The 23982-nt window shown below is 56.1% G+C and overlaps 2 protein-coding genes across 9 annotated transcripts in view; both read left to right on the forward strand.

The window, feature by feature from the left end:
- CEP350 (centrosomal protein 350) overlaps nucleotides 1–5112 on the forward strand; it is a 76385-nt gene extending 71273 nt beyond the window's left edge. For all 8 annotated transcript variants that reach the window (XM_055815710.1, XM_055815709.1, XM_055815711.1 and 5 more), the window contains one exon: nucleotides 1017–5112. In XM_055815710.1, the coding sequence (XP_055671685.1) occupies nucleotides 1017–1181 (165 nt within the window). In that variant the 3' untranslated portion in view covers nucleotides 1182–5112. The remainder of the gene's footprint in view (nucleotides 1–1016) is intronic.
- Nucleotides 5113–11825: 6713 nt separating this feature from the next.
- On the forward strand, nucleotides 11826–22043 carry QSOX1 (quiescin sulfhydryl oxidase 1). The gene is given in 14 exon segments (XM_055815717.1): nucleotides 11826–12109; nucleotides 14182–14282; nucleotides 15602–15650; nucleotides 15833–15935; nucleotides 16712–16802; nucleotides 17038–17183; nucleotides 17627–17761; nucleotides 17961–18090; nucleotides 19930–20052; nucleotides 20160–20304; nucleotides 20590–20769; nucleotides 21186–21610; nucleotides 21612–21869; nucleotides 21871–22043. Coding segments are annotated over 14 exon segments (2187 nt in total). The 5' UTR covers nucleotides 11826–11847; the 3' UTR covers nucleotides 21910–22043.
- Nucleotides 22044–23982: the final 1939 nt, after the last annotated feature.

Consider the following 23982-nt stretch of genomic DNA (forward strand, 5'->3'; position numbering starts at 1 on the left):
CTTGTCTAAGTGGACACTGTAGATGTGTATTGAGTTCCGTGTAGGATTTATGGTCAGAACTTTCTGTTGAAGCTGAGCAGAGAAAGAGTTTTCAACAGGTTTTCTTTGTTATTTTAAATATGAGCGATGCTTGCACCCACTCCTCCTTTTCTCAAAAGCTTGAGCTTTGTTAGGATGTGTCTGTAATACTGAAATGGTCACTAAAACAAATTCTAATAAGCTTAATCGGAGATGTTCGTTTTGGAGAGACTGTTGGTAAGACTTGATTTGCTGAATGAAATTATATATTTCTGTCTGTTACTAAAACACCTATTTGCCAGCAACAAGCAAAACATGATTTTGCTTGTCAACAGTTTAGGAATAGAGGGAAATAAATACTCTTGAGTTATGCTTGTGGATGTAATGGTACAAAATTCCATTTGTAGTAATGCAGTCAAATCCAATGAAGCATGGAGTATTCTCTGCGAATGAGTGTAATACTATCATTCAACACTTGCCGGTGTTTTGTCTTCCTATACTGAACTGGAGAAGTTAGTTATTTCCTTTAGATTTTCTAATTCTTATTCAAATAAACGGAACAGCAGTATAGTCTTTTCTTTTTCTCCTTCCCCTGTTCAAGGCTTTTGCATGATTTCTGCCCAGTTTAAGCTGCATGGAATCAGCTTCTTGCAAATACATAATTTGGGACTTTTTAAATGGAGCTTCTGCTCTTGGCCAAGGGTATCCCATTAGCTGAGTTCTTTCATGTGTAACACTTGTGCAGTAATATGAAATCCTTTAAAATGGATACTACGGTGAAAGGTGGAAAACACTCAAACAGTGAACATTTAGCCTGGTTCAAATAGATTGGTGTTCATTTTGCTATTCCAAGCGTTTCCTGTAATCTCTTACAAAGACAGATAGGTTGTTGGCAGATGCACGCTGTTCTGGACTCTTTCTGGAACTTTGCAGAGGATGTTATCCTAGAGCAACAGAATTGTAATGCTTGTATTGTCTTTTCCTTTTCACCCTCCAAGGTGCAGGAACTTCATGAGGAAGAAGCGCAGTGGGTGAACTACGATGAGGATGAACTGTCTGTAAAGATGCAGTTGGCAGATGGGATCTTCGAGGCCTTAATCAGAGACACTGTTGATGTACTGAACCAGATAAATGAGAAACAGCGGCGATTACTGCTTGTCTGACAGTGCTGAAAAAAATTACAGCTGTGTAACCACTGAGTCACGGGCCTTTGTGACTCCCGATGTACTCTCCACCCTGCGAGCGCTGCTGCTGGACTTGCACACATTGGGTTTAAAGGCAGTTCAGATGTGATTAAAGGAACCTGGATCTGTGTCCGCTGCCACTAGAGACCTCGCACCGGATTTATTGTTTGGAACAAGCTGATCCCTCACTCGAGGCTGTATTGCAGAATGCTCAAGACTGTTCGTGTGCCAATGCAGTTATGCCACATAACTGTCAGCAGCTGTCTGGGGCCCTGGCCTGGGGCTTTGCCATGTTCAGCTTGTCTCTGAGAGGGCTGGGTTAAGTTGGGCTGTTGGCTGTTTTGCTGGAATGGCTGTTAGCCATCAGTACTTGACTTGTCTTTAGAAATGTGAGTAATTCGGAGAAGAAACAGTTTGGTCAGGTTTTAGTCATAAATGGAGACTTACTGTACTGAACAGTGTTACAATCTTAACACCTCTTCTCCTGCAGCCCTAACAATGTGCATCAGTTTCTTCTGCTCCAGAGCCCGTTTAATTCCCTTCTTTGTGAAGTTGGTTTTCAGCTTTCTTCTGTGGTGTGGTATCAAGTATGGTGCCAGCCAGTCCGGGGAAATCGGATGATGTTGCTTTCTGCATTCAAGTAAAGAATTCTTGCTGCTTTTCATATGTAACTTGCTTCAGTCCCGAGGTGGAGCAAGATAAAGGCCGCCTAATGTCAAGTGTGAAAGATGAGCCCGTGCACAACTTTCCTCCTACTGTGTAGCACTTCTCTTCCTGGAGCACCAGCTGCTCCCAGATAATGGATACTCAGGATTTTCTCAGGCATGGAGACATGAGACATGCAGGAATGGAAAACGTTTCCTCACAAAAATTTGGCCTTCAATCCCTCAGCTTCCACCATTACTGTCACCTGATACATTGGGAGAAGCTGTTACTTGAACAATTTAGAGAACAGAGTGTATTCACCAAAGAAAGCGGTGTCCAGTGCTTGACTGTCTGCATGTTTTCTGCTTGTGGGGTTTTTATTTATTTTCAGATAATTTATTAAGTGGGCTATAGGAGAGCGTCCTGTGCCGCTGGCTGACCTGTCTTATGTTTTGAGACAGCCGAACTTGAGAAAGCATCTGTTCTGGAAAATTCCAGAGCCCTGTATTCTTTGCACAAAACTTGCAGCTTCTTGAGGCAGGTATGGGGCAGGGAAAGTAAGAAAGAACCAAACCTCAGTGACCAGGGGTGGGATGCAAATGCAGGACTAGGAGTGGAGCTTCACCACACTTAGTTCAGAGACAATGGAGAGTTGAGAGGGCTGTGCTGAAAAATGATGTGAAACTTCCCTGCTCCATCTGTTTCCTTCCTTTGCCAGAAATTCTAGGCCATGGGCAGCTGTTACGTGGTTGATTTGGTGCTGGGTTCAACTGCGGTGTCCTTCTGCTGAGTGCTCATTCTTAACCTGTCCGTCCCATTCCTGTGTTTTTGTTGGAGGAATGCAGACAATCTGGGGTTGAACGTTGATGCCTTAATAGTGGATGTCCCTGCTTGTTAACCTGGGACAAGACCCGGAGGAGAGTCAGATTCTTCAGACACACCAGAGTGCAGAAAGACGCTTTGAAGCCCTCACAGGTGCCCCAAAGATTCTGCGGCCCACAACAGGCGTGGCGGGGAGATCTTTACCATTTCGTTATCTGCTTGGTTCTTGGGCTTCCTGCTATGCATACCTCTGCTACTGCTCCATTTTGTTTTCTCTTTTCCACCTTTTTTTTTTTTTTTTAAAGGTATCGTTGGAATATTTGCATTTTGCACAACGACACACAGCTGGTAATTCTTCAGGGAGAGCACTGGGAAATGTTGGATTTGTCAGAGGTCCATGCAGATTCTCAGATGTAGTATTGCCAGCACCTCACTTGTGAGTTAATGGTGAGCCATATTCATGGGAGCTTAATGAGTAGAAGGACAAGGAGGAGGTAATGGTGTATAGGAACACCTCCAGCAGGCACATGCGCATTTGTCCTGCAGTCGTGGCCCTTCTGGCTGGCTGGAAGTCAAATGGTCTTGGTGAAGCATTGTTCAGCTTTTTTTCCTCAGTGATTCACTTGTCCACGTAAAATGTTACGATGCTGAACCAGGAAACTCTTGAATGCTTAAGAAAGAAGCAAATTAAAGCTGCTGCATTTAACCAGCATGGTGTCACTGATTGGGTCACCACCTCAGACTCCCTTTCCTGGGTGTATCTTTTTCAATAGCAAGGATTGCTATTTTTATAGGTAGCAATTACAGAAAGAAGGCAGAAACCTGCAGCGTAGGTTTGTAGCTGGAGTATCTGAGAAACAAAGTTAGTTTCTGTTCTGTAGGTTCTGTGGCTGATGTTAAGAAGGTTGCCCTGCGCCCCCGAGGCTTTTCGGCTGTTTTGCAGGGCTGGCATGGCTTTTCTGGTCTGTCCACCAGCAAGGAGAAGGTTGTATGGTTGGCCTGCCAAGGTACCAGGGACCATCGGACGTCATACGCCTGTTGTCTTGCTGGTTTGGATAGCACTAGTTTAGTACCCTCAACAGAAGTAGTAACTATTTTTACAGCTGTTTGGGCACAAGGAAGCTGAGTCAAAGTAATGGCTTCGTTCCTTTGCAAACGTCCCCATTTATTTTTGGAGGCAATCCTTGCTAGGAGCAACCCTAAAAAGACTTGAACATACGTGAATATCTTCTCAGTACCTCAGAGTGTGTTGAGTTGTGTTGCTTTGAGTTGAGTGCATACTCAAAACCTGGAGTGTCTCGAGTACTTGTGGACTGATGATTACAGCAATGAAGCAATGGTCTGTCTGGGTTTCAGCTTGTAACGAGGAGGTATGGGGAAGCCTGGAGCCTCACAAACAGAGGCTGAATTCTCAGTTTCCTCTCCCCAGCCTTCTCACTGTAAGAACAAGATTATATTCCTGGGTCCTGGTAATCTTGGTGCAACCACGTTAGAAGATTCAAGGCTGAGATGTTTTTTCTGAGGCCCGTAAGCTGTTTAGGGCTGTGGCTGTCATCACTGGGGAGGGATCTCGGTGCCAGGTGGGAAAGCCCAGGCTTGTGAGGACAAGGAGCGCAAGTACCTCTCTCTCAGCAGGATGCTCCCTGAGCCGAGCTGTGGAATATCAGTATTTCTGCCTTTCAGAAAAGGCTTGTTGCTCACAAGGTGGAATGAGGGATTGAAAAATCCCATCTTGTTCACTTTCCTTTCTTGAAAAAGTGGCCTTAGCTTTTTGCAATACTTGAATTAGTGTGTACCTGCAGAAGATCTTCAGTAGCACAGTGATAGAGACCTTTTAAGTGACTATTCTGCGAGGAACTGCGTGCAGTTCTGATTTTCATATCCCTTAGCTACCTTAATAATATTAGGAAAATAAAGTACTTTTCAGCAGAGAAACAGTTGAATCTTATAAGGTATTTAGTGCATCTGAAGTGTTTACAAATCAACTAAAATGGAGAAAAGCAAACTATTGAACTTATTTGTAATTTAAACATTAAATGCAAAATTATATACAGATGAAAGAAATACTGTAATTAACTTGCATTTACTAGTTTTTTCCTTGACTTTGCAGAGCCTTTTGATATACACTTGCAAAGCCGCCTTTTGGGAGGCTCCATCTCCCTGTGTACTGTGTTGTGGAGATGCTGAAAAGAAACCCGTTTACTGTGTATGTGTAAATAACCTGGTAACTTGGTTTTTGGGCCAGTTTCAGCTAACGTTCACATCCAGAGCAGCTTTGCACAGTAGACAGACCCAAGGGTGCGGAAGGGTTTGGGGGTTTTTTTGTAATTAAGAACTGTAAAATAACCAGGGTAGTCCCTGTGTACACCAGTGTAAATATCTTTGGTAACTGAAATGTACTTTAAGAGAACAAAATCTGTAAATAAACTGATTTATAAATTAATCTTGTTTCCTAGTTCTTTATAAAATGGAGTTTTATAATTACCCAAATGGTTGCTAATTCTGACAGTGTCCTGGAGATTTGTCCCTTGTACATTGCCCTTTCTGTCTGATGCTGTACTTGGGATGCCAATCACAGTCCACAAAATCCCATTAGAGTTGCCTTAATTATAACCATGACATTATTAGAATTTCCTTACTGTTAAAGGTGAATGTTGACAAAAGCAAAACATAAAATAGCATTGCGTAATCATTGCAGGAGCACGCTGCATCGTCTGCAGGAGAAAAATTACTCCTTGCGCAAGTTTGGTTAAAATAGGTTTTAAAAACTCACTGTTTATACCGTTTGGGGGTGGAACTATCTTTATGCTAAGCAACAGTTTTGGAATTAAATTCTTCAGAGCCTCGATCTTGTTTTGGATTCCTCCATTAGGCTTGTAAATTGTTACAGCTCTGTAGAGCTGCTGTTACCGGCACCGATCACTTCTTCACTGAGGGGGCAGGCGTTGCTGCCTGGAAACTGTATGTATTGGTGGAACATTCCTAAATCTTTGCTGTTTCCTTTCCAGGAGAAGAAAACAAACCAACCACCCAACCTCACTTTAACATGTGAAAGGTCCCAGAGCTGTGTAAGAGGACAGCTGAACACTTGCAGTGCCAAACCACAGGTGTGCGGGCACATGGCAAATGCATGGGAGCATGAAATGTGTAAGGCCAGAAGCACGTGTGTTTATGGGGCCTCCTCAATGCCTACAGCTGCTGCTGCTCCTGCACCTCTGCTCTGTTTTGGTGCCATTTATTAAGGTACAGCCCAGCAGAATAGGCTTTGCTTTCCATTTACTACAGATGTCTACAAAACCCAGTGCTGGTCTTTCCAGCTTGGAGGATCCTCACCACTCTTCTCTGCCTGGGAGAGGCGTATGCGTTAAATGGGAGGGAACCTGTGTGAACAAAACCATTGCAAAGGTGTTGCTCTGTGCTGAGCAGTTTGTTTGTTCTTTGCTTTTCCTTAACAGAGGTACCTCATCATGGAGAAGGACTTGCTGCGCTTGGACTTACATTATGGAAGCAGCTTTGCTGCAGTCCGGTGGTGCCAGTGTGCAGTGGTAGTCCTCAGTGGAGAGTGCCGGGAACGCCATCCACAGCCCTTGTACAGATGGAGAAGCGCGTCACAGCCCTCTGAGCTCGGGGCTGAACTGGCCAAAGCGCGGCGGTGGGCCGTTTGATGTCCAAAGAGCCGAGACAGAGTGGTGCTGCAGCCTCTGCGCTCTCATTACCAAGCAGCAGGACAGCATCCGTGTCATCGCTTTCCTCACCCTGCAGCGATTTTACTCCCAGAGTCCTGTATTTTTGGACAGCAATCTACTTGCATCCATCCCTGGAAGTGGCTTAGAGTACATTGCGCGTTGAAAATAGAGCAATTCATCTGTGCTACCCTGGCTAAAGAACTGGCTTTGCTTTAAAACGGCTGGAGCAGTGGGAACGTTGCCACAGTGCCCTGGTGAGTGACACAGCAAACTGCTGCATTGCTACTGCTGTCCTTGCCCGGGATGGCCACTAATCAGCTTGGTGAAGGCTCTAATTTCCTCATTTGCAAATCTATGTTGCTTCACTTTGGCACTGACTTTCTACGGTGGTGTTTGTGCAACTCTTCCCAGAACCCTCGGAGCGCAGTTGCCTTCAACAGCCATTTCACCCGTGGACCTGGTGAAACTCCCGGGTTGGGCAACGTCAGGCAGCCGCCTTTCTGCTGGCACGGTGCATCGAGTGGGGCTGTGTTGGTGCCTCCCTGCCTGGGTGCCACCTGCTCCCAGGTGCCTCACCGCTCCTAAAATGCCTGGCAGAGCTCTGGAGCACTTGAAATGTTGACTGTGCTCCAGACGTCGCTGCTCCCTGTCTAGCACAAGGGCTTCTGCAATGTCCAGGCTCTCGTTAAGCCAGCCCTCAGAAGAAAAGGAGCCTGTGGGGAGCTGCTGAACACCAGCGGCTCTCATCAGCGTACAGGAAGGAGAGGAGGGGGGCTGCCCAGCCGCTGGCACCCAGCCCAGAGCACGGGCCGTTGGTGGGCCGGAATGCAGATGAGATGTAATAGAGTTTGAAAGCACAGGGCGCTCTCCAGGATGCGGGTCCTGTCGGGAGGGGGGGGGGGGGGGAGGGAGAGGCACCCTGCAAGGTCTGCAGACTGGAGCAAACAAAACCCATAGCCTCAGCCCTGCTCCTTCCTGCCTCCTCCTGAATAAGATTCTGCAGAAATTTGGGGAAATGGAGGAGGATAGAACTGTCGGGGCAGCAGCTCAATTCAGGAGGGTGAGGGTTGGGTAGGAGCAGGGCATAGGGAGGGCACTTGGGGCGAAAATGCCTTCTTTTGCCAGCCAAGTGTGCTGTGTGAGGATGGCCTGGAGCGGATCTGGTTGGTTCCTGCTCTGAATGTTTCTCTTGGCCCTGGTTTTCTAGCCCTTTGCTCCAGCGGTGCAAGACCTGCTGTGTCCCTTGGGCTCCAATGTTGGTTTCAGGTGGCTTTGTCTTGCAGACTCCCTCGTCTGTCACTGCCCCATGAAATCTAGGGCTTTGTCTGTGAGTTTGCTGGAGGTGGAATTAATGCCAGCCCTGGGGGGCTGTCCCAGGGATTTTATTTGCTTTTATTCCAGAAAAATAAAGGTGGCTGCAGGGGATCCTATCCTTCATGTTGCTTGGCTTGAGGGGCTCACCAAGGAGCCTGGTACAGTGTCCATGTCCCGCTGCACTACTCTGCAGAGGTGATGGAGCCAGTGCTGCTCAGTGAACCTGCGGCTGGGCACACCAGTCCTTGGTAGGTGAGCCCTTGCTTATGTTGCAGGACTACTGTCACAGCAAGAGAGGAGTGCTCCGTTGTCATCCGTGTGGCATTCTCAGTTTCATGCGCTGCAATTAAACCAGCTGCCAAATAGTGATGTGGCAAATCTGGGCGGTGTGGCCTCCTCCGATCTGCTCCTGGAAGCTGGGCAGATGAGCTGGAGTGGAAAACATCTGCTCTGTGTATCCTGGGTCACGATGATGATTTATGACTTTAAGTAGATCTTAAATTTGCGGGTAAAACGTTTCCTACCCAGACATACCAAAGACAGCAGCAGTTCCTCCCAGTCCCCCCAGGTACCCCCGAACAGAGCAAGGACAGCGTCACTGCTGTGACTGCCTGCTCTCCCGAGCAGGGATGAATCAGCAGAGGGTGAGTAGCAGAAAGGGGCTGGTACTGCTGTAGTCTCTGTCTGCAGACACAAACTACGTGAACACATTCATCACATCCTGAGAATGCACCCCAGATTTTCTTTCATGCCTGTTGTCATTACAGGCTAGTTGGGCTTGAAAGGTAGAAACCAACTGTATCCAGCTAAGCCTGTCTCGTGTAGTCAGCAATTCCCAGCTCCCAGGGGGGCTACAAGGGGCTTTCCTGGTCTTCATAGGTGTCAGCCCGAAGAGCTGATGCAGGGTGTGGGAAGCAGCTGGGGTTCACATCCATTCCGCGTGTTACTCCCTGTCTCGGCAGAGCCACGGAAGCTGGCAGGTTTATCGTGCAGGTGCTGCCGAAGGTCTTGTCTGAAACTGTGTCTCAAAGGAGGTGTGACTAGTGCCACCAGTGGAAAAGTGCCACCTGGACTGGAGCGTTCCAGCTGACTTGAGCTGGCTGGGAGGTGGCAGGGGACACAATTCTCACTCACCCTCTGAGGCTGTTTGAAGATGCTGATCGGGGAAATGAGTTTTTTTCTTTTATTTGGAGGAAGACCACACTTTAAGCGGTGCTGTGCTCCAGATTGAGGAGGGCTTCACTGAGTCCATCAGTCCCATCTTGTGACTGGAAGGAGAGGGAAATGGTCAAGCCTCCTCTGCAACTGGTATTTCTGAAACGCTCACGGGGGAGTTGCATGTAAACTTCTCTGAACAGCCTCTGAAACGCCAGGGCCGGGTGACGGGGTTGCCATGATTGTATCATGAGTCTTGCATTGGTTGCGTGTTTTTCTTGGAGTCAGTTCCTGGAATCACACAATTAGGTAGGAACGTGTTCTTTAATTTTCAAGGAAGAAAGTCCATTTCAGGATCTCCCTGTCCTGGAACCTTCACAACTAAAGGGAAGTGAGAAGGTCTGGGATCAGCTTACCTGACCATTTTGAGCTCGGTGTTTTGCAGTCAGATTCATGCTTTTAAAAAAAGGACAGTAAAAGCTTTTCTTCGTTTTCTGAAGTGCATTCCTTTCCAGCACTTCAAGGGCTGAATACATAAAACCCCAACCGCTCTTTCCTCGCCTTGTCTCTAACCCAGCACAGAGCAGTCAGGGTAACCCTTTGTGTCTGTGAAAATGATCCATTTTGGGTGCACAAAACAAGTTCTGCAGGGCTTAAATAATTTTGGGAAGATCTTGGCGGCCTTTGAGGCTCTCAGCCTGCTGGTGTTGCCCACACCTCATTGACTTCAAGGAGATTCCTTTTGGCTGCTGGTCTGGGAAAGGAGATTTGAGAGCTGATGAGCTTAATGAGCTAAAGCCACCGCTCAGCTGCTGCTTGGGGACCTTGTGTGGCATGGGAACGCCTGCAGTGGTCCTTAGCCTGTGGCCTTGCTACGTAGGCATGAAGCACAACTCTTCCCAAAGTTAAGGATCCCAAGGTGGGTGCTGAAGGCGTTGCTGTGCGGCGCAACTGAAAACCACGGAGGTTCCTAAAGGTGCCACAAGTGCCTAAAAGATGGGCTCTGGGGCGGGCTGGGGGCTCAGCAGCCAGGCATTAGGGACATCCAGCCCCCAGCCCCTGTACTTTGCTGCCCGCAGGTTCTGCTAGCAGCGAGGGGGTGCAAAGCAAGAGTGGATGATAGGGCAGGCAGCACTAGGAGGGCATTTCTAAAACCTCCCTAGACTTACACAGCTTCTTGCTTTTTTTTTTTTTTTTTCCCCCTAATTCATCTTAGTTATTCTCAAATCCATCTTAAAACGGGTTGCTTGAAAATGTCTGCTTCATCTTCGGCTTTCCGTGCCCGTGCTCTGTCTCGGGACATTCTGCAGTAAAAATCTGGCTCTTCCCAGTTTGAGATGGAAGAAAAGCCCCATCTCTTGCTTCGCAGCAATGTTATAAGGAAAAAAGGTTTTCTGGGCAAGCCCGTGCCTGGAAAGCCCCACACCCTGCCGCTGCAGAAGGCTGTTCCCTGGGGAGGTGTGGGGACTGGGAATGCCAGCATGGCAGCAGGGCCATTGGTGGCACCCGCAGCCCTGGCTGTCCCGGAGCAGCCGGAAGCAGGAGCATCCTCACCCCAGGGCTTTGGCGGATGAGCAATGGCATGGCTCACCTCGGAAGGAGCCCGAGCCCCAGGGAGCGGGCTCTGGTTGGTCTCCCTTTGGGTTAAGATGGCGCTTTTGCAAGGATTCAAGGAATTTGGGCACCCTGGGAGGGAGGGGTGAGCTGGATGGGGAGGATGCTGGCAATTATGCCGGTGCTGAGCGCCTCCCCTTTGCTGTGATAAACTAATCAAGCTGACGAGCCCTTAAAATAAGGACTTTAGCCCAGGGTAAAATAACGGTGATGAACATCCTTAAACACAGGGATTTTTTGTCTTTTAATCACCAGCTGGATGAAGACACGTTGTGGCAGGGTCAGGGGCGGTGGGGACAGCAGGGACCACCTTCAGAGCAGCGCTGGCGGCCGGGCTGTGCCTCTTCCCGCCCGGTTGGACAGCAAGGTGTGATAATCCCTTAAGCATTTAATTACAGCGGGCAGGGCTGGGGCAGCCATCCTCTGCCCCATTTGCACCAGCTGGGACGCGCGGATGATGCATGGCAGCGATCCCACAAATGTTGTGTCCGACGGGCTCTGTCCCCCCAGGCTGAGCTGTCGGGGAGCCCTGCAGCACCCCGGAGCTGTGCCTTGCGGGGGGGTCCTGCCCCCCCCTTCCCGCCACCTCAAGGCTTGGCAGTGGCAGGCTTGTTTTTCTAGCATGGCAAGTCTGCATCAAATACCTAGGTGGGGCGCAGGGTGGCTAATGGCCTGCCCGGGGACCGAGCCAGCAGCCAGCCCACAGCAGCCATGGGCACCCCAGTGCCGGGGACCTGGCCCCGGGGGTGGGGGTGGGGTGGGGGCTGGTTTCAGGGCCCTGCCCCCCCCGCCGTGGGTGCCCGGGCTCCTGGGCAGCGGGCACCTTCTGTGTCTGGCAGCCGGTGACATAGGAACATGAGCGGTGGCAGGGCCGGGATGTGGGGCTGCCCGGGCAGAGCACTGAGGTTTTGGGGTGGAAGAGCTGGATTTTGGGGGCCTCACTGGGTACCTTTGTGGCGTATCGCTGGCAGGGTTGGGGTGAGGCCTCTGGGGTCCCCGTGGCCTGCGGGGTATCCCGGCAGGCGCTGCCCGGTGACACCGGCTGATATCGGGGCGTCCCACCCTGCTGCCCCCCCGGCTGGCGGCTCTCTCGGGGGGGCGTAATGGTGGCTCTGGGGCCTCAGCCAGCCGCCGCCGCCCTTCAGCGCTTTATGGGCGGTCGGTGGCTTGACGCCCCCCGCGCTCCCGTGGACGGGTGGCGCTGCGGCCGCCCCCCGCATCACGCCGCGGGGGAAGCCCGGGGCGTCCCCACTGTTACGCGGGGGCGCTGCGGGGGGGCGGAGCTGTGCGCCCGACAGGGGGCGCCGCTCTGCGGGCGGCCTCGGCCCCGCCCCCTGCCCGCCCCTCGGTGGGCGGGGCGTGCGGGCGGCCCTAAAGGCGGCGGGCGGCGGCGGGCGGCCTGGCGGGCGATGTGGCGGCGGCGGCGGGCGCGGGGGGGCGGCGGGGGGGGCGGCTGGTGGCCGGCGGTGCTGGCGTTGGTGCTGGCGCTGCCGGGGGCGCGGTCCCGCCAGCTGTACTCGCCCGCTGACCCGCTGGAGCTGCTGGGGCCGGGGGCGGAGGGGCGGCTACTGGGCTCCCCCAGCGCCTGGGCCGTCGAGTTCTTCGCCTCCTGGTGCGGGCACTGCGTCCACTTCGCGCCCACATGGCGGGCCCTGGCCCACGACCTCCGCGGTGAGTTCGGCCCTCTGCCCCGCTGCCCCTTCCCCGCGTCTCTGCCTGCCCTGCCGGCACCCCGAAACCCTCCCTGTGTCCTTCATCTGCTGTGCGTGGGCCCCCCCGTACCCCCGTTTCTGGCTTCTCCTATCAGCACCCCATTTAATCCTTCATGTCTCTGCCCCCGTGTCCTCACCAGCACCCTTAAATCCCCCCTGCATCCCTGTCTGCTCTCCTGTCAGCACCCCTAAATCTTCCCTGTGCCCCTGCAGTGCTCTGAAATCCCTCCTGCATCGCTGTCCTTTTGTTGTGTCGTCGTCATCCCCGTCAGTGCTCTTCAGTCCTCCCTTCATCCCTGGTCCCGCATCCCTGGTCCTGTCGGCACCTGCGCATCCCCAATGCACCCTCCCCACCCGCACCATTCAGCTCTCTGTGCCCTCCCTTCCACCAGCCCCCCTGAAGCCCCCTGTGCCCCAGCCCCCCCTGAAGTTTCAGCCTGCTAGGAAGGCCCAGGGCCCCCCCCCCCCCGCCATGACCAGGCATGGCTTAGCAGCATCCTTGGAGCCCCCTTTGCTTGGGAGAAGCTCAACCTGAGCCTGCCTCAGGCACTGGGGGTCCTGCTGCCACCCCCAGACCCTCCCTTAGCCCCACTCCTCCGTGGTGCTGGCAGGGCGCTGCGGCCAGGCTGATCCCAGCTGGTTTGTTCCTGGCTTTGACCTTGGTGCCTGGCCTGGCTGGTGCTCAGCCCCGCCTGGGGACCTGCATGCCCTGCTGCCAAGCTCCTTGCCCCGCCGGGGCTCATCCTGCCTCCCTCAGCACCCTGGGGTGCCCACGGCTTCTCCCTGTTACTGCGTTAATTGATAGAGCGCGGTCGCTGCCAGGTGAGTCAGGGCACTGGCCGGGGCAGACATCCCGTCCCTCCCAGGGGATTCCGTCCCTCCCAGGGGATGCCGTCAGTGCTCCCCCATGGGGCAGGATGTGAGGAATGGGGTGCGTGCCCAGGCCCTGCGGGGGAATGCCAGCTCTCCTGGCCCCTCTCCAAACCGGGGTTCCGCCAGGGCTCCCCGCTCTGCAGGCTGGACTGCGGGTGGGATGCCCGTGGAGGCTGGGCAGGGAAGCCACCCCCACGCCACTCGGCATCTTCACCGCTGTTCCCACGCGTGGGTTTTCACAGGAATGGGCTGGATGGGGAGTATGCTGGGGTGACCTGTGGGTGCCACGTGCTGATGAGTCTAGGAGTGTTCCTGGCTCCCTGCAGCAGGGCTTGGCAGCCAGCCCTCCCAGTACTACTGGTGCCAGGGCAGTGGGAAGCAGGTCACCTGCAACACAGGACAGTCCCAGTGGGTCCCCACCTCCAGCAGGCTCCTACCGAGGGTGGCATGGGCTTCATCCGTATGCTGGTACCATGTCCTTCCCCATCCCGCTCAAAAGAGAGGCTGGACGCTCTCCAGCTTTTGTCCCTTACTCTAAAAAGAAGCCATTTCAGAGCTTTTATCTCCATTTTGCTACAGGCTTTCAGATCCCGCTGCTTGAAATGCCTGCATGCCCCATTTTCTTGGTTTCTGCTTTACTCCAGGGACCTGCTGTTCCTCCCCGGGGAGGTGGTGATGGGAGCTGCAGAGGGGGAGCGGATGCTCGGCACCTGGGCAGGCTCTGCCGCGGTGCCCCGGATACTGGTTTTGGGTTGTTCCCTCTCAGTTATCGATTGTGCTCTTGGTCTGGGGTGAGACGAGCTGGAGCCCGTGTTCCTTGCTCGCCCCCAGCCGCGGTTAGCTGTCCCTCCTCTTCTGGCAGCCTTTTCCCGCTGGGGCAGAGGCTGGGCAGGCAGAACCGGACAGGCAGGCAGCCGCGGGCAGAGCTGCCTGCACTCCAGCCCCGGCGAGGGCAGGGTGTGCGAAGCCTGGTCCCGCCTCACACGGCTTTCCCTGTGCTCCTGCCACCCCAGAAGTAGGGCACCAAACGCCAGCGCGGACCGTAGCTTTGGGTGTTGTGGGGCTTGGAAACCATCGGTTGGCCTCCTGCGAGGTGAGAGCGGTGATTTGGGGGCTGCAGAGGGGCTGAGCTAAGCTGACCGCATCCTGTCTCTGCAGAGTGGAGGCCTGCGGTGATGCTGGCAGCCATCGACTGTGCTGATGAGGCCAACCAGAAAGTGTGCGCCGATTTTGGGATAACAGGCTTCCCCACGCTGAAGGTAAGGGCTGTGTGTACCGGGTACTTGCCTGGTTTCCCTGGGCTTTGCCTGTTGGCCTGTCGCTCTCTTGCTCAATCAGACGAACGGTGCTATTGCATCAAAACATTCCCTTTGGGGCTTTACAGGCTGGAGCTGTTCTGTCCTTCCCCAAAACATAGCTGCGGCTGGGCTGCAGGCTGCCCAACTGCTGGGTGATGTAGGAACAAGGAGGGGGAAAGGCAAAACGCTGCTTCGTGGTGAAACGTAGAAGCCAGATCCCTCCCAGGAGAGGGGAGAGTCTGAAACCTGGATGGGAAATGCCTGAGAAAGTCTGCTGAAGGGCAGAGAGCAGCTGCAGGTGCAGGTTTTGGAGGAGGGCACAGGGATGCTGCGGGAGGCAGCACAGGGCTCTCCTGGGAGCCTCCTGCGGCAGCTGGAAAGGTGCAGTCCCTCCTCTTGGGCCCATGCCTGGCCTCTTAGTTGTGTCAATATGCTCTTTCACAGTATTTCCCACTGCAAACAGAGCATTTCTCCAACACAAACAATAAAGCCAAAGCACCCCAGGTGCAGGCAGCAAAAGCCAGGATCGGCTTGAGATAGAACAAGGGGGATAAGGGTTGCATCAGATAACGTCCTCAGTTACAATTTACAGGCTCAGCCCAAGGTGGGGTCAGATCTTATAGAGTTTACTGGGTAGACTGGCTTGTGCCCTGGAGTCTCACCAAGCACCCACTGCCTGTGGGACATGGACTGAAACATCTCCCAGGGCGAGGAGCCGTGCTGATGTGGTGGTGCCAAGAAGTCACTTGCTTCGCATCCCCTGTCCCTGCCAAACACCTTTTGCAAACAGCCCGCACGCCTGGCCCAGCCTGCAAAGCAAACAGTTGTCTGATGCAACCTGGTTTCGCTGCTGGGGCTGTATCATGGGCACTAGGGCTACTGTGGGAAGCCAGGAGTGGGAAAAAAACCCTCCTCTTGCTTTGTGGGAGCTCTGGAGTAAGGAGACGGTGGGTTGCAGGACTGGGAAGGTCCTGGCTGCCTCCCTGGGACCCCTGGAGGCACCTGCCCTGCTGCCTGCCAGCGCTCAGCCCTAGGCTGGACATGGCTCCCAGCCCCTGCCTACATCCCTCCCCTCCAAGGATGCCCCACAAGATGGGGCTTGGCCAGGAGCTCCCTTTGCTGTGGCTGGTGTCAGTTAACAAGTTGTAACATCACAGGGAAACTGAGGCAGAGCTGGCCCAGGAGGAGCCTCTGCTTCTGCCCGCTGAGCTGCACTGCCTCCCTGTCCTAGTCCAAACACATTCCAATGTCCCTTCGTGTTGGGTTTTTTTCCCTTTCAGTTCTTCAGAGCTTTTAGCAAGAAAGCAGAGGATGGGATAAGGATTACCAGTGAGTATTCAGAGCCACAGGGTTTATTTACCCCAGGTGGTGCGAGTGGCCCTGCTGCCCGCACCCGCTATGTATTGGGAGCTCGGGGAGTCCAGGGGAGCGGCTCAGGGCAGCTCCCCTCAGCTCAGGCCATGGGAGTAGCTTCCCCAGGACTAACCCCTTGGCATCCTGCCACCCTGCAGATCCCAGTGCCACCGTCGAGGACCTGCGCCATGCCATCATCGCCAACCTTGAGCAGAGCCAGGACGCCTGGCCGCCCGCCTGTCCTCCGCTGGAGCCAGCAAGGTAGGGGCGGGGTGATGGGGGGGTGGCTGTGGCGGCCTGTGTCCCATGGAGAGCAGGTTTCTGGGGAAATCCTGAGCCAAAAGTGACCATGGAGCAGCCCTTGCATCACCTAGGTCGGCGCGGTTGACTTGGCCAGGCCAGAGCCATTTATATGGCCCAGGTGAGACAGGCCATGTTGTTGCATCTCCCTAACAAACCTGCTCGTCAGCCTTAATTAGAGCAAGCGGTGCCTGGGCTGGGGACATGGCAGCGCCGTGCCATGCGAGTGAGGCTGTTACTGTTAACAGCTTTGTCCTGCCCAGAGAAAGGGTTTTCTTGGTTCAGTACAAATTTATTGGGATCTGGGTTGTCTTTGCCAGGCACAGGCAGTTGCTCCGCTGTCCCAGGGGAGCGTTTGGCTTTCCCAAAGCGATGGTTGAGCACGTGCTTCAGGTCTCCAGTGCCTTCATGTCCTAGCCAAAAAACCAACAGCCTCAGTTCAAGTTCATTGCTGCCTTTTTCCCGGGGTGACTGTGCAGCTCCCTCCTGCCCTGCCCTGCCCGTGCTTTGTTTTCTGCCTCCTTAGCTAATCCTTGCAGGATTTCTCAAAGCTTGTGAACCGGAGCAGAAAATTGGGTTGGAATCTTCAGCGGGGAGGAATTGCCTGCTGGGTAGGGCTGAACATGCAGTGGCATCCCCTGCCAAATCCCAGCAGACAAGGGCTGAACTTTCAGGCAGGAGGGCAGAGCATCGGGCTGGTACTGAGGCACCCGCTGCCATCTTCTTCTCTCTTGTAGTGCGGAGGAGGTTCGCACCTTCTTCCAGAGGAACAAGGAGCAGTACCTGGCTCTGATCTTTGAGAAGAGCAATTCCTTCGTGGGCAGAGAGGTGAGTACAGCTGCGTTTATCCCCCATTTCTCTTGAATCCTGTATCCCCAGTGCCCAATAACTCCTGGGTGCCTTTGGCAGTGGAGTCCTCTCCCAGCAGCCCCCCTGGTGAGCGTGCATGCTGCTTTGCAGGTGCAAAGTGTTACACAGCGTGCTAAATAGCCCTGCTGCATCCCCGGTGGGGCTGGCAGTCCCCCTGCCCTCCCTTCTGACCCTGGGGCTACTGGGCTTGCAGGTGGTGCTGGACATGCTGCAGTACGAGAACGTGGCAGTGAGGAGGGTGCTGAGCAGCGAGGAGGAGCTCGTGGAGAAGTTCGGTGTCACCACCTTCCCCTCTGGCTACCTGCTCCTCCGCAATGGCTCCTTCTCCCGCCTGCCAGTGTGAGTGGGGGAGATGGCAGGGTGGCTCTGGGGACCCCGGCAGGGTGCCAGCCTTGTGCCCCATCTTTGCGCTTTCCTTTGTAATTGTGAGAGACAATGACTGGGTTGGTCAGGCTGGCAGGGGGCAAGGGGCTGCTGGTGGGCACGGAACAGGGCTGCCAGCCCTACCTGGAGCTGGGAAAATGGCTTGTGACCAAGCCATCCCTTGGCCACATCGGCCTGGAGGTGGCACGGCACAGCTGCCTGGGGCTCAGCTCTGCTCTGGGCTGCGTACCAGGACACCCACTGCCAGGGCAGGGGGAGAGTACGGACCACCCTGCGTTCATTCCCCAGGTCCAAGTTGCCGGTCCAGCTAAGCCTTTGGTCTCCTTTGCTTCCTACTTGGGGCCAGGGGCTGTTTGGGAGGGAAGAGGGTCTAGTTCATGGCTTCTCCTTCCTTGCAGGCACACGGAGGCACGCTCCTTCTACACCTATTACCTGCGCGCGCTCTCGGGCGTCACCCGTGGCTCCTACAAGCTGAACACAACCGTCAGCGCTTCCAACGAGACCACCCCATCCCAGCCAAAGCATGCTGACCGGTCAGCCCCCCCCCACCTTCATCATTTTGGGGCTGTGGGAGGAGGCTGAGGCTTGTGAGAGGAGGAGGTGGCCTGGCCATGGGTGGGCAACGGGCTAGGATGGTGTCTTTCCCCTGGGAAAACCCCCAAATTGTGGCTGGGTGCCTGCGGGTGTGGATTACCGGGCTGATGGACTATGGTGTTGTGCTGCCCTCCCCAGCTCCAAGTTGTACATGGCTGACTTGGAGTCCACACTGCACTACTCGCTGCGGGTGGAGGCTGCCCGCCCTGCCACGCTGTCAGGAGCCCAGCTGGCTGCCTTCAAGTGCTACGTGGCCACACTGGTGAAGGTGAGGAGCTTTTGGTGTCAGGAGAGGAACTGCCTGTGCCTCCACGTAGCTATTTATAAGGTGAAATGCAAAGGCAGGGTGCGGGCCACCACCTCCCAGCAATCCCAGGTAGTGAAGCGTGGCGGTCTTGGACATGAACCCCATGTCCTGGTGCTCAGCGTGTCCCACGGCTTCTGTGGGGCTGTCCCCATCCCCTTGGATCTCCAAAGTCAGCCCAGAGTCGCAATGGGAGCCATGAGCAGGTGCTGGAGAGTTTCAGGCAAGATGTGGAGTGCAGGTATTGGTGGGCAGAGCAGGATCGGTGCTTGCAGGTGTTGAGGTAGTAGGTCTTTTCAGAAGAGATGCTGTCACCTGCTGTCAGAGATGATGATCTGCCTGACTTGCATGCTCAGCTCGGGGAGCTGATCACCGTGGGCTCCTTTGATAGTCCAGGAAAAGGACTCCCACTCTGAGTCAGGCTCTGGAAGAGCCTAACTTAAGGTCTCCTTTTGCCTTCTCTGTTGGGCTTGGTGAAACTGAGGTGTGTAGGAGCTTTAAGCCAGCAGGAGCAGGGCAGTTTAATTTTGTGCTGTGCTGCAGTGCTGTGTTTGGCTGAGGTTTCCACCACTGGAGTTGCAGGAGCCCTGTCCCCATCCCTGTTGCAGCCCAGGCTCCTTGGCAGACCTTTGCCTGGCCATGCCTGCCGCCTTTGCTCCCTCCTTTGCTACCCAGGGTCTCACACTCAGTTTGGACGAGCCCTCGCTGATATGTGAGACACCCCCTGCACCCACCCCTGCCTGCTCTCCCCTTCAGAGTGCTCCAAAGGTGAGCCTCTGGTGCAACGAATCTGAAGTCCTCAGCTCAAGAGCTTCATGTGGCTCTTCCTCCCCTTGTCCCCAGCAGCAGTGGTTTTAGTTGATCAGCTTTTAATTCTTCCTGCAAACCTTCCCCTCGCTGGCCGAGAGCGATCCGTGGCACCGGAGCCAGCAAGGAGGCAAAGCTGCATCCCTACCGTGGGCAGGAGGCCCCGGAGCCGTGGGTGGTGGGTGCTGGGTGGGTGCCGGTGCATCCCTGAGGGTGCCGGTGCATCCGTGAGGATGCCGAGCTGGCGTTGCCGTTGCCGCACTCATCCACGGGACGGAGCAGCATCCCCAGGATTGCTGCCAGCCCAGCAGGGCTCAGGCTGGGGGAGCTCAGCCAGCGGGTCCCAGCCTTAACTGTTCCATTCCCAAGAGGTATTTAAGGCAAGGAGGGAGGAAAAATCCTAAGGCGGAAAGAACTGGTGCCTGGAAAGCAGGGAATCGCAGGGCAAAGCCTCCTGCCGAAGGAGCCCCGGGGGGGACTGTGTTCTCCAGCAGAAATACCGAGTCACAGGTGAATTTCCCTGTGAAACGGGGACTTTCGGTGTGATTCCCCACGGGCCTGGGGAGACTCAGCTCAGACTTGGCAAAACGCTCCTTTGTTTGCTTGTCCCTCTGTCCATCCGTGGGTCAGTGACACGCACTGGCAGGCTGCCCCCTCTCCCCGGGGTGTCTGCGGTTTTAAAGTGCGGCTGCTAATCGGCTTTGAGCTGACTTATGGTCAGAGTGGCTTTTTGCCTCCCTCAGATGGGGCCGAGGTTCAGAGCCTGAACACGGACACGGGGGTCTCGCTGCTGGAGGGGGGGGACATGCCGCAGCCCCCAGCCCCTCGGGGGGAGGGCACCAAAACCTTGCCAGGACTGCGCTGCCCTCCAGCACACGCTGCCATAGAGGATGCTCGTGCTGCCCAGCACCTGTCCCAGTGAGGGTGAGCTGGGGGTGCTGGTGGGCTGCTCCCATCGCAAGGTCTGGGTTTTCTCACCCCTCTCCTCCCCTGCAGTACTTCCCCGGGCGCCCCTGCGTGCAGACCTACCTGCAGTCCCTGGATGGATGGCTGAGGAACTGGACGGAGCCCGAGCTGCCCCGCAGCGCCTTGAAGGAGGCCGTGAAGAATAACAGAGATGTAAGATGCCCACGGGGACCCTGGCCCCCACTTTCCTCACCCCTGCCCTTGCCCCCCAACCTGCATTATCTGCCAGCTCCATCACGCTGTGTCCATCTGTCCACCAGGCCTCCCACCCCGCTGTGCTCCCCACTAACGTGACCTGGGTGGGCTGCCAGGGCAGCGAACCCCACTTCCGTGGCTACCCCTGTGGGCTCTGGACCATCTTCCACCTGCTGACCATCCAGGCTGCCCAGAGCGGCCCTGACAAAGGTATTGGCATCCCTGAGGGGATGAGGGGCTCGGGGAGGGGGTGTCCAGGTGGCTGTGGCACGGGCAGGGATGCTGCGTGCGGGCAAAGGTTTGTTTCCCCTCTTCTTCCTTGTGCCACCAGGCAGGTTTGCAGGGGGGACACGAGCCGTGGAGTTGGGGTACAGGGTTGCCACCTCAGCCGTGGGACCGTGGTGGTGGCACTGTGGGGTCCTGACTTGCTCTCCCCGTGTCCCCCGTCCGTCCCGTCCCCCGCCCCCCCCCCCCCCGTCCTCTGCCTCTCCCCAGAGCTACCACTGGAGGTGCTGGGCACCTTGCGCTGCTACGTCCAGCACTTCTTCGGCTGCCAGGAGTGTGCCCAGCACTTCGAGGCCATGGCGGCCGAGTCCATGGACCAGGTGGCTGGCCGGGAGGAGGCTGCCCTCTGGCTCTGGTCCCACCACAACAAGGTCAACGCTCGCCTGGCGGGTAAGGGGGGCCACAAGGAGGGGAGCCACAAGGAGGGGAGCCGGGGTGGCTTCCCAAGGGAAAAGGGGAGGGGAGGTAGAGGAGCATCCCTCCTTCTGGATGGAGGTGGCATATAGCTGCATTAGGGTGCAGCACTGAGGACATCCTGTTGTCATCGTGCCCCATCACAGGGGACAGCAGCTAGTCATGCAGCTTCAGACTGCCCTGGAGATGTGGTTGGGTCTTATACGTTCCCCAGGAGGAGCTTCCCAAAGCCGCCACGTGCCCTCGGAGGATCCCTCCTCCCGAGACTGCTTCTCCAAATGTCCCCATCACCCTCCCCAGCTGCTGGATGCTCTGGGGTGTTTATAGCGGTACAGGGGGAGGGCTGCATTGCCTGTCCCCTCTAACCCAGTCACCGGCTCGGGTCCCTGCAGGAGGTGATACGGAGGACCCCAAGTTCCCCAAGCTGCAGTGGCCTCCACCGGACATGTGTCCCCAGTGCCACAAGGAGGAGCGGGGGGTGCACGCCTGGGATGAGCCAGCCGTGCTCACCTTCCTCAAGGCGCACTTCTCCCCTGCCAACATCTACCTGGACTATACTGAGGCCGACCCCATCCCCGTGGCTGGGGAGAGGATCAGCACCAGGCTGAGCACCGAGGGCCCTCGAGAGGAGAGGGAGGAGGAGGAGGAAAAGGAGACGGAAGGTGAGACGAGAGCTCCGGGGCGACTGGGCTCCCCTGAGCCGCGGCGCCCCAGCATTGTGCGGCTGAACCCCAAGCTGCGGGAGGTGGGAGAGGACATCGTGGACCTGGACTCCTTCAGCGAGCAGCACTTCAAGAGCCAGGCGCTGCGAGCGGCGGCCGGGCCGACGCCGGCGGCTCAGCAAGCGGGACACCATCGCCCTGCCCCAGGATGCCGGGGCGGGTCGGGAGCACCGGCGGGCTACTGGTGTCCTGGTCCGGGAGGAGGAGGAGGCTGGGGAGGGTGTGCGGAGGAGCCCCTGGCTGCGGGTGCTCGGCTTGGGCTTTTCCCGCCTGGACATCAGCCTCTGTGTCGCTCTCTACTTCCTCTCCTCCATGTGCCTGCTGGGCATGTACACCTTCTTCCGACTCCGCACCCCGCTCCCGCAAAGGCCGCCCCGGCTTCCCCATGGCCTGAGAGCGGTTGTAGGGGGCCAGGGGCTGCCCCCAGGGTGGGTGGGCTGCTGAGCCAGAGATACCCCCAGGACAGCATCGTGTCCCCCGGCGGGAAGCGGTTTGGTGCGTCCCCCTGGGAGCTGCCCCACTCGCAGCAGTCACCTCACCCAGGGTGGGGGGCTCTTCTGGGGGGGAGAAGGAGGTGTCAGAGCTCCCCCCTCTCAGGGCATGGTGCCGTGGTTTCGGGTGTGCGGGAGCTGGGACGTCGACAGCAGTTTGGGTCTCAGCACCCAGCTGCCTTCAGGAGCTCCCCAGTGCTGGGCTGGTTTCAAAGAGGGAAGCCCAGTCCCGTGCTGGGGGCAGCCCTTTGGGGTCAAACCACTAGTGAGGCCAGGAGGGTGGGGGTGTAGCTCCCCAAAAAGCGGGTGCGCCCTGGCAGGCATGGGTTCAGCTGCATTTTATGTGTATGCCGCCTGTTTTGAGATGTGGACCGGGCCCCCCCCCCTCCCATGCTTCCTCACCCCTCCCCATGCTGTTGCTCACTCTCTGCTTGTCTTAGTGGAATAAATTATTTTTGCCAACGCCAGCCCCGCTGTGTTGGCTGGTCTCTGCTGTGCCGGCACACCAGGGCAGCACCTCCTCTCCCTGCTGTCCCCCCACCCCTGGCTGATCCCACTTGGGCCTCCCCCATCACCCCAGGAAGAGCACTGGCTTAATTTAAATCCTTGAAATAATTTCAGTTGTTATTATTGTACATTTTATCCTGCTTTTTGCTCCTGGATGCATCTGCCCCCCTAGACAGCCGGCATGTCCTCACGGTTGAGGTGGCCCATGGTTTGTCCTGGGGCACAGGGTGATGGGGAGGGAGCCTGGGGGGCCCAGGAAGCAGCTGGAAAATAGTTGACACGAGCCACGGAGCTGCAGTTCGGTGCTGGTCCAGAGCAGGGATTCACACGCGAGCATCCCCGCATCCCCCTGGGGACGGAGACCTCTGCGGGTGTGGGCCCCCTGTGCCTGTCCCCGATTCTCTCTGCCCTTTTATCCTTGTTAGGAATCATTAAGGAAAATGGTTGTTTTCCAGAGCCGGGGCCGGGGCCATCTGCTCTCCCGGCGCTGCCTAAATCCCCCTGTAACAAATTCATCGGGATTATGCTGCCCTCCCCTAATCCCGGCCCTTCCCCCAGCGTGGGGGATTTAAAAGGATTAGAGCCCGGCCGATAATAAACTTTATTAAGGGGGAGGGGGGGTGTCAATCCGATTTGGAGCCTTTTTCTTGATATCTTCACTTTGCCCAGGTGGGAGGCGAGGGCTGGCGGGATGGGGCAGGAGGGCGGCCGGCCCCCCTGCAGCCCCAGCACCAGGAGCTCTGGTTCCTCCAGCCCTTCCTCCCTTGCCTGCCTTGGAAATAAATTTTCTTGCTCCGTCATTCCTCCTCCTGCGGTGTCTGTGCGTGGTCACGCCTCCACAGGACGAAGGGCTGGTACCCCTGCCCTGCCACCTCTGGCCCACTTGGCCTTGGACATGTCACTTAACCGGGTCCTTGGTGGCCTCATCCCAGCGTGGCGGGGGGCTGCCTCCCCCCAGCTGCGTGCTGCTCCTGCCCGCCGCTGGGTGATGGATGGGGAAGGTCTCACTGCTGCAGCCCTGCTGCCTCCTCCTTGATTTCCCTGGGGGGTTTATCCCCAACATCAATAACCCCCCTTGCACCCCCTCCCCACCAGCTGCTCCCCTGCGTGGCACCCAGGGCTGGCGGTGGGGGGCTGCCCGCGGTTACCCCTGGCCCCAGAACATCTCGGTGGGGCTGTTGAAGCCCAGGTTGGGGGGTGTATTAGTGGGGTGCATTGCGGGGGATGCAGCAGGAGGGGGGGATTAGTGCTGGGGGGTGGGAGCTGCCGGAAGGGGGTTAGCAGGCAGCAGCGGGCAGGGCTGCCCAGATTAGCATCCCCGACGGGCCCGCAGCCTAAAGCTGCAGTGCACGCAGGAAAAAAGAGAGTACAGTAAATAGACTTTCCGTAATCCTGTTTGGTGCCGTCCCAATCCCCCCAGCCCTGGCTCTCCTGGGCTGTGGCACTGGGGTATCCCCCCCGCCGGCACC

The sequence above is a fragment of the Falco peregrinus genome, chromosome 10 (genome assembly GCF_023634155.1).
Source record: "Falco peregrinus isolate bFalPer1 chromosome 10, bFalPer1.pri, whole genome shotgun sequence".
In the NCBI taxonomy this organism is placed as follows: domain Eukaryota; kingdom Metazoa; phylum Chordata; class Aves; order Falconiformes; family Falconidae; genus Falco; species Falco peregrinus.